Genomic DNA, 9,119 nt, shown 5'->3' with positions numbered 1-9,119 from the left:
ATCAACCTTTAGTGGAGATGAAAACTGATAAATATGTCTGAACATACAACTTAAGATCATCGAAACGTCTTTTATTTCAAACCTTCCAGGCATAAAATAATTTATACCTGTCTGCAAATTTTGAATCGATGTTGAGATTGTGAATTTCTGTGCTTTTGTTTCTGTGGCATATTCTGTGAATATGCGGCAGGTGACCTGTGTTGATTGAGAGACTTCACACAAATTTTTTTAACATGTTTTAATGTGGCAGTTTGTGTGAAATAATAATGATAATATAACATAATAGTAAAACATACAAAAAAGTAACTATAAGTGCCTCTTTTTAAATTCCATACAGTGCACAAACTGGACTTTTTGTCAAAGAAATCATGTATTTGATTGGGTGCAAGTGTGGAGGAGTGGAGGCCCAACCAAAACTACCTGACGCCACAACAAGTGAGGAAACAACCTCAAGTGCTCCTTATGATGGCAGATTTAGCCACAAGCTACAATTGATTAATGCTTCACCATCATCACGAACTAGTTTAGAGCCAAAGCATTGAAAATGATTATTATTTATTTATTCTTAAATGTTATGATAGTCTTGCCTCTTTAATATAGTTTTGTCTCTTATTTTACTTTCTCACATTTGTGCTGGGTGATTTTCTGCTAACATGAATATTTCGAGTAAATTCAGATCCCCCTCAGGATTATTCCAACATTTTTATTACATTAATAGCCCTATTTCTTTTTGCATATGAGTAAAATAAGCTAACTGTAGAGTCCAATGACATCACGATTGGCAGCAGAGGAGGTGATGATGGAAACTACGGCACTGCAGCGTCATCTGGACTTGGCTCTGGTCGATTCCTGCAAGGGGAGGCAGAGAGTCCGGTCAGTTCACCAGCGCATTCGCTTGCTGCGTGTTCGTGTGACCGCAACTACCGGACTCACCACCATCAGGTGACCATTCTTGGCCCGGTAGACGATGGACTCCTGGCCACTCTTGAAGTCTACGAAGCCCTCTCTGCCCGGCTGGATGTCAAAGCGAACGCTGCAGCGAACATTGGCATGGTCAGCCTCCTGATAGTGTGTTGTTCTTTTTTTTTTCATCAACAGACATTTATGTACCTTCCCTGGACCACTTTGATGTAGTTCTGTTTGTTGGCGATGACACACAGCTTCGTCAGGGCCTCAAACAGGTAGTCGCACTGCAGCACCAGGTCGCCCTGAATTTCAAAACGTCTCAGTAGTCAGCTGATCATAATGGTGTTTGTTTGTTTGGCTGTTTTTTAGCCAGAAGGAAAACAGTACAAACCAAAGCTCATATGTGTCCAACTTGTCTGCATGGTGGTTATATTTCACAAAAAAGACCAAGGCCAAGAAAATGACTGAGGAGACCAACTGGAACACTTCCAGTCTGCACGGGTTTGTGCGTCTGCGCTACCTTCTGTTTGATGTCATCGCAGCTCACGTGCAGGATCAGGAAGTTGTCGCTTAAGTTGCTGACCGACACACCTGCACGTGGAGGGAAAAAGTCGGGTATAATTGAGCCTTTGAAAGAATTTTGATCAACGACTTGCCTTCGAAACGCCCTGTCAGCTGCTTGCTCACCCCTCAGAGAGCCGTAATCCATCCGCTGCTTGATCTTGGCCTCCTCCACCAAGTAGGCGGCCTCCAGCGTGAAGATGAGCTGCCGCAGACGAGGCCTGAAGCCATTCCTGTCGTACTTGACCACCGGTACGCTGTACTGGTGGACACACACACACACACAACAGTCAGATCCAAGGCGTTTTCTTTTGTTCTTTGGAGTTGGGAGTCAAACAAAGTAAGTCACTGTTCCACTACCTTGACCTGCTCGTGCTGCATGATCTGAAGCACCTTGGTGTTTATATCCTCTGCACCTTGATGAAATAGGAGAGACCCTCAAACCCCGATTCTTACATTCTTACATGGATACGTCCAGTTTTACGTAAGTTTTTTTTGCATCTTGCATTGAGGTTAAGTATAGTTATCATTTTCCAGCAGAATCATTTGAAATTGTGTCTTACAAATCCTGGTGTCTGCGAACGGTCTGCACACACTGAAGGGGTAGTTTTCCTTCTTGCACTTAAACATGGTGCTGGTTTGGGCTTTTAACAGCAACTGCAAACAGGCAGGAGAACCCAGTCCAAGGTTATTCTCTGATCTATTTACCTGTCCGGGACCTCTAAGGTTTCTGTGAATTACCTGTGCTTTTCTCTGTGGGCTGATCCCTCGGACGTACTTTCTCACCATGAGTCGGGTGTAGAGCTTCTTCAAGAGCTGGGAAGCCTGAGAAGGCGTGCACGTCAATGCCAGTGTCAATTTCATTTGTATATCACATTAAAAAGAAAAGCTACAGATTTAAAAGTTGCAAAGATATTTGCAGCCAATGTCAAGGAGTTAGAAAAAAAGTTGTCTGACTTGATTCTGATTCGCTCAGGTGTGCAAACCAGCCTGCTGACCTCCTGCATGATGGGTGGAGCTGTAAGCCAATGGTCTTTCTCCAGGACAGTTTTGGGGAGGTTCTCGGCCAAACGCGTGAGGTAGTTCTGCCTCACATAGGCCAGATACTCGCTGTTGTCCACACAGGAGGGCTGATTCCTGGTTATGAATCCTTTGATGAACCTGCACGAGAGAGACAGACAGAAGTGTGACTGCTAACTCTCTTTCTTAATCATCCGTTTGAAATTGATTCTGTAAAAATTTGCATTGGTGAGCAGAAATCTTGCCAATATTAAGTCAGGATCAACAACTTTGATTCATCCACGAAGAAGAACATCACTTCCATCGTTTCCCACCTGAAACCTGCCTATACTGCCCCCTACTGACCAACAACTTTATTTGGCTCCAGACAAGCCAATACAAATACTTCAAATAGGCATTTGATTTCTAGGAAGATTTCGAAATTTGTTCAGAAATGTACTGCTCACTTCTTGATGACTTTGACGGCCCACGCCCTCTTCTCGCGCTCCTTCCTGGCCAGCAAACCTCTCCAGCAGTTCTCAATCTTGGTGGCTGTTTAAACAGGAGGAGGAGAGGTTAAAAATCTGAAAAATATTTAGTCTACGTCTGTTGTTAAGTTCACACACCGGCCTCTTTCTGTTTGGCATATTCCTCTTTCACCCTGTAGCCCTTGTACTTGGCTTGGATTCTGGTAGCTGCAAAAGACACATGCTGTTATATTCTCTATAGGATTCAATCAGATGCTTCACTGCGTCTTCATTTGCTGCTCACCTAGCTTGTGTTTGCAGACTTGAAAGGCGTCTTCTGTCGCGAACAGAGTTCTTGGGTGCCGGATGAAAATCTTGGTCCTGTTGGTCCATAAAAGAGAGGAAAGAAAACTCTGTCAAGATTTTCGGGATGTCGTCATGTGTTGGGAGTGAAAGCAGCAGGATCTCCCGGAACATCCGGGAAGTGTGGATCCGATCACATCCGATTCATCTCTGTCTGCGTACCGGCCCATCTTGTACTCATCCCGTTTGTAGCCGAGGTGTTTGATCAAACGCTGTACGCCTTCCGCTGCCGAGCCCCTCCAGTTGGGCCAGGTGTCGGGACAAAGGGGCTTGTACCTGACCAGGAAAGACACACACAAACAACATAGCACGTGGCAACCTTCTTCCTCTCCTATTTCTTCTTTTTTAGTTTCCTTGATTAGCGTTCAAGTTGCATGACTCCATCGTCTCAACACAATGCCAGCCAGTGGTCTGTGCATCACATTCTGATGTGTGATTGTTTCTAATGGTTTTTGTCCTTGCATTATGAAGAATGGAGACAGACTACCAGTGTTAATGGGTTGTGTTGAGTAAACCGTGTCAGAAACCAAAGACCTGAATTAATAAATAAATAAACAAATAAATAATTAAATAAATAAAGTTTGCGGTGCCTCTACCTCTGGAGGAAGATTTCATATTTGCGTCGGTATGCAAACCCAGCCCGTCTGACCCTCAGGTGCTCCATCAGGCCCAGGTACTTCACCTGATGTCTCACTAGCACGTCATCAAAGCGCCCTGCAATGGGAGAGAGACAGGAAGTGTGTCTATGGCATGTCCAACCAAACGTGTTGGGACACGCTGCTGTGTGTGGGATTGGCGGGCTTCACCTGGCTGCTTGGACTCGTTGGGCTTGATGCAGCGCACGTACCAGGGCTCCTTGGACATCAGGATCTCAGTCAGACCCACCAGACTGTTCTTGAACTGAGTCACTACCTGGAAAGAAGAATGATGTTTGCAGCAGTCTGTCAACAACGGTACATTGTCATCATCATTGTCATCTTCAGAACGCTTTCTTACAGTTTCTGGTCTCCTCTTGCTGTGTGGTTCGGTCGCAGGGAAACAGTGTTTGACAATAGCATTCTTGGACTGTCGCATGACCTGCGGGATGGCGGAAGAATCATGGAATAATGTCAGACACTCGATCCGGGACGACTTGTGAGATTCAGTTACCGGAGTTACCTCTTTCCCGTTCCGATAGAGGAGGTCATTGTTCTTGTCCAGGAAGCCTGAAAGTTCGGAGAACCAAATAAAAACTTCAAGTTCGATGGGATCTCATGTGTGGGCGGACATTGCAAAATTGCATCCTAGTTTATGAGTAATTTGAAAACACAGCATTGCCTCAGTGCCTCACCCACAACACAGTAGGTGACCTCCCCAGCATAGTGCAAGAGGCGGAAGTCTCCTCTCTCCAGTGTTTTCCTGGTCTTTTGGTCTGCAAGCTTATGGCTGCAGGGGATGGGACAGAGAGTTTTTTTCAGATAATTTTTATCTCTATGTGTCTGACGTCCACAACAATAATGTGTAACTGACGTGACAAAGTGTGGGTGACCGCAGATCTTCTCCTCCATTTTCTCCAGGAAGGTTAGATCTGTGGCCTCTCCGGGAAGTAAACATTCCTCATCCTGTATGTAAAGACACCAGGCGTCGATAAACTGAACTTTACATCACGGTCAAAGGTGGAACGGCTCAAGTTGACTCGACATTTACCAGCAATGCAATGATGCCTCTGTGTTTCTCTTCCACTAGGTCGCAAATGATCTTGTTGTTGAAATATGGCACTGGTTCCCACTGAAATGTTTTTTAAATAAAGGACATTTAGAATACAGTTCCTTTCATATCTAACTGAAAGGACATTTTTAACACTTTGTAGCCTTACTTCGATCCCCTCCATCTCGTACTCTTCCTGCTCAGACTTTAGCGTCAGCTGGATGAAAAGCTGCTGCAACTTCTCATTGCAGTAGTTGATGCAAAACTGCTCAAAGCTGAAACGAATGGCACACTCTGTATCTGCATCTCTAAACATTTTAGTTTTTAGCCAGCCCTCTCACCTGTTGACACTGAAGACCTCAAAACCGTAGATGTCTAGCAGACCAATCACGGTTTTCCTGGATGAATCCTGCAGAAATGTTTGTGGTTTGGTTTTATGAAAAATGTATGCCATGTTGTCACTGCCCTTTTGGGGAGTGAATGTCAAATATCAGAATTATCTTACCTTGTTGACTAAGGACTCATTGATCTTGCCGACCAGCCAGCTAAAGGTGCGGCCGTAGATGGCTTTGGCAAGGGCGTCTCTGGCATATACTGCATGGTCCACTGAGAAGGGACTGAGCACCTCCTCTGCTTTGGCTTCTATCTTCCTGTGAGTCAAGCCCTGTAGTAGCACCTGAGTGGGGATCCCCAGCAGCTGCACAGCAACAGGAAAGACATAAAAAAAAAAAACAATTGGTCATCACCGGTGGCAGAACAGGCCATAATCAAACTTGTGTGAGCCTCACCTTCGACACCCAGTGTGTCTCCTTGTGGCCGCTGGTGCAGGCGTACCCTCGGCCGTCCGCTTCAAATCTGATGTTTCCCAGATGGAGCACACTGGCAATTATGCTGAACAAGTCCTGCAGTTCCAGGCAGATTGGAGGAAGAAAAACTCCATCGATCAGTACCATGCAGGATTTTGTTTAGCTAGTTTAACTAAAGTTCTCACCTCCACGTCGCTCTCGCTGAACTCAATGACGGCGAGGGCTTTGCGCAGCATCCTCCAGTCGCTCTTGTCACTGATGGAGCTGACTTTGGCACAGTCACCCTGAGGAAGGCAACCACAACAGAGCTGCTAGAGATCTTCACTGCACCCTAAACGGAGAGCTTGTGCCGTCTGGAGTTTTTTTTTTTGCCCACTGACTTGCACGAGGTATCTGTAAAGCTGGCAGTTTCTCTCCAAGCCCAGCCACCGCAGCAGGTCCTCTTCTCCTCCCTCCACCAGCTGGTAGAAAATGTGGAAATTCCTCTCACCGTGGTTCTGGTGGACCACGCGGGACTTCTCCAGCAGGTAGCTCAAGATGTGACCGCCGACTGCACCGCCCTGAGGGAGAATGTGAGCTTTAGCCGCTAGAAAGATTTACAAGCTACGGTCATACTGGGGACATTGGAGGCCACCTGGTGGTCAAACTGGATGTCCATGTACTTTCCAAAGCGGCTGGAGTTGTCATTTTTCAGAGTTTTGGCATTACCAAAGGCCTGTGCAGGAAAAAAAAAACACACAACCCGTTTGCAAACCACATCATCTTTATCACTGTAGGTCGCAGGGCGCCATCACAGACCTCAAGCACCGGGTTGGAGAGGAGGAGCCGGTCCCGGACGTTGTCCAGGACTTTGGTACTCGGGCAGCTGACGGCGTAGAACTGCAGGATCTTCTTGGAGGCCTCGGTCTTGCCGGCTCCGCTCTCCCCAGAGATCAGTATGAAGTGATTGTTGAACTCTGACTGCATGGTGCGAAAGACGTTGTCTGCCAGTGCGTAACTGCGAGAGAGAGGAGTAAATGGTGCTGTTTATCGGCTGAAACCTACAACATGGAAACTCCCAAATCAGTTTGAAAAAAATCTAACATGTGAGGCGGCAGCTCGAAGAAGTTGACGCCCATGTATGTGTCCATTTGCTTCTTGCTGTAGATGTCCAGCTCCTTGTACGGGTTGACAGACACCAAAAGGGTCCCGATGTAGGTCTGCAGAGGAAGCAAAAAGAAAGGGAGTGGCGTCCTACAAACCTGGCCGTGTCCTGCACCGATCACTCGCCAATAATATGCAGTTTTCACTCTCATCCAGAACAATAACTTTTGTCGTGACCTCGGCACAAGCTGCGGTTTCAGCAGCAGGCAGGCGTCTGATTCAGCACAGTCGCAAGCAACGCATCAACCAATCAGGAGACAAAAGGCAAAGCCTGAGACTCTGGGTGACTCACGTAAATTAGGTTCTCGTGGAAGCGTTTCCTCAGGTTGTCCAGGAAGGCCGTCTCACTGGTGTGGGCGTCCAGGAGGACAAAGTCCTGGATGCCTACACGGTCCCGAGCCGTCAGGGCCGCTTCCATGTTCCTCAGGATCTGACCGCACCGCTCCTCCAGGCTCTGAGTCCCGGCACAAAAAAACAGACAAGGTGTTCCCGAGGAGTTATCCTCTGAGCAACAACCACTGGGCCTCAATCAAAAGTCTGACTGGTCTACAAGTCTTCGTTCTTTCTGTGGGGACCAGGCTCGTCCCTTTTCCTCTACGTCCTGTTTTCCACATTTATCAGTGTACGTTGGTGTTGTCATCCTTCATGACCACATGCACGCTTGCACGCACGCACACACACGCTCACAATCATTGACATCATACGTTGTTTTCCTGCTTCTGTATCAGTGATTCTTTGTCCCCAGTGGCCTTGGTTACATCCTCAAACCTAAAAACAGCCTCTCCCCTATCTCATCTGTCTCCAGTTTGCCAAAAAAAAAAAAAAAAGAGTGGACATCCGACACGAAGAAAGACACACAAATTCACTTCACAGACAACACCAGCCTAATCCGTATTTTAATTAAAGAGCCGAGCCACGCTGACTATTGGATAACGGAATGGGCTGCTTTAAAATGCGCCGGGTAAAATAATCAGCGTGCGCTTTAATTACGGCGCCGCGTTGAGAGCTGTCCCGTGTCACGCATCACCAGTTTGGCCTTCCGACAGCCAAGCGGAGCCATGAGCAGGTCAGTGTCAAGCCAAACTCACGGCCCTCACAGCAAACTCATGAGACTGTGACAGGCATAAAAACATAAAAGTGAAAAATAAAAAGTATCACCTACACCAGCAGAGGACTTTGTGTGTGTGTGTGTGTGTGTGTGTGTGTGTGTGTGTGTTGCTGTCTTAGTGCTTGGCTGATTTTGCTGAGAGGGAGACTCAGCAGGAAACACAGACAGATTAGAGTCGCTGCTTCCTTTGGTGGGAAATCATTAATAACGCAGCTAATGTCGTACAAAGGAAACCAATCTCGACCTGAACATGTGTTTCTGCAAGTGTCTCTGCGTTTGCTGATGAATGAGTCCGGAGTTGCCAAATAAGAACCCCCTCAACCCTCACCACCACCACCACCTCTTCCCGGCCATAATTTAAAATAAAAAATGTCATGTTAAAAACAATTCTTTGTTTCATATTAACATAATTTTAAAAGAAAGAACTTTTCACAGCAACAAATTATTTATTTCTTCTGCACAAATCAAGTGGCTTTTTTTTATGTGTAGGGCTGATGGCAAGCAGGACTGCACACACACACACACACACACACACAAAGAGACACATCTACTGTATTGCGACATGAACTATAAACATAAAACATCACATTTGGATGTCTGGCCACGGCAGCAGCAGCAGCAGCAGAAGAAGAAGAAGAAGAAAGTCCATCTGAGCCGCAGGCAGCCAATCAGCTGAGAGCGCCCCCCTATTGTCCCTCTCCGTCCAGCGCCTGCTGATGGATCCTGTTACTCGGCCACAAAGTGGCAGTTAGGCCGGTGAAAGAGATATCACTCCGGCGCTCTGCGCGGCCCATTGACTGACGGCTCTCATCGCCCGGGGCAACACACACGTGCAGGAGGCCAACGGCACCCAGAGAAACCTGACTACGAGGTACAGTACCTCCGCTGATGCTACAGTTTCACACAGGCACACACTCACATCTGATAAAAGCGTACTGATGGATAAATATTTAAATTTCCCTTTGTCTTCCTCTGCTTCCAACTGTGTTTTTAGGTTTTCACCAACTCCAGACCTGGGCTACCTTCTGCTCTTTCACTTCATTCTGCTGGGGATTTTGGATTTTAGCTTAATTTGCTGGT

The 9,119-nt window shown here is 46.7% G+C and overlaps 1 protein-coding gene across 3 annotated transcripts; it reads right to left on the bottom strand.

Annotated features, from left to right (window-relative positions):
• Window positions 1–221: 221 nt before the first annotated feature.
• Window positions 222–7,540, bottom strand: myo1hb (myosin IHb). 3 transcript variants are annotated; one of them, XM_076045010.1, is made up of 30 exons: window positions 7,224–7,537; window positions 6,872–6,987; window positions 6,587–6,785; window positions 6,423–6,503; window positions 6,169–6,348; window positions 5,974–6,072; window positions 5,771–5,884; window positions 5,488–5,679; window positions 5,324–5,391; window positions 5,152–5,257; window positions 4,983–5,063; window positions 4,806–4,897; window positions 4,627–4,721; window positions 4,455–4,501; window positions 4,293–4,373; window positions 4,103–4,208; window positions 3,893–4,010; window positions 3,459–3,572; window positions 3,238–3,314; window positions 3,093–3,161; window positions 2,934–3,018; window positions 2,466–2,628; window positions 2,209–2,292; window positions 2,031–2,124; window positions 1,828–1,904; window positions 1,594–1,729; window positions 1,427–1,497; window positions 1,111–1,208; window positions 934–1,033; window positions 222–849 (listed from the first exon to the last, which is right to left on the bottom strand). In XM_076045010.1, the coding sequence occupies exons 1-30, from the start codon at window positions 7,347–7,349 to the stop codon at window positions 823–825; spliced, it is 3,096 nt and encodes a 1,031-aa protein (XP_075901125.1). In that variant the 5' UTR covers window positions 7,350–7,537; the 3' UTR covers window positions 222–822. The 3 variants fall into 3 exon arrangements, with proteins under 3 accessions (XP_075901125.1, XP_075901126.1, XP_075901124.1); XM_076045011.1 differs by having other exon boundaries at window positions 1,828–1,883; window positions 7,224–7,536; XM_076045009.1 differs by having other exon boundaries at window positions 4,627–4,897; window positions 7,224–7,540.
• Between the last annotated feature and the right edge of the window lie 1,579 nt (window positions 7,541–9,119).

The sequence above is a fragment of the Nelusetta ayraudi genome, unplaced genomic scaffold, assembly GCF_046127955.1.
Source record: "Nelusetta ayraudi isolate G7.1 ecotype Tasmania unplaced genomic scaffold, CSIRO-AGI_Nayr_v1 ptg000083l, whole genome shotgun sequence".
NCBI classification, from domain to species: Eukaryota; Metazoa; Chordata; class Actinopteri; order Tetraodontiformes; family Monacanthidae; genus Nelusetta; species Nelusetta ayraudi.
Note: the sequence above shows the minus strand (reverse complement) of the source record. Positions and strands in the feature narration are given on the sequence as shown.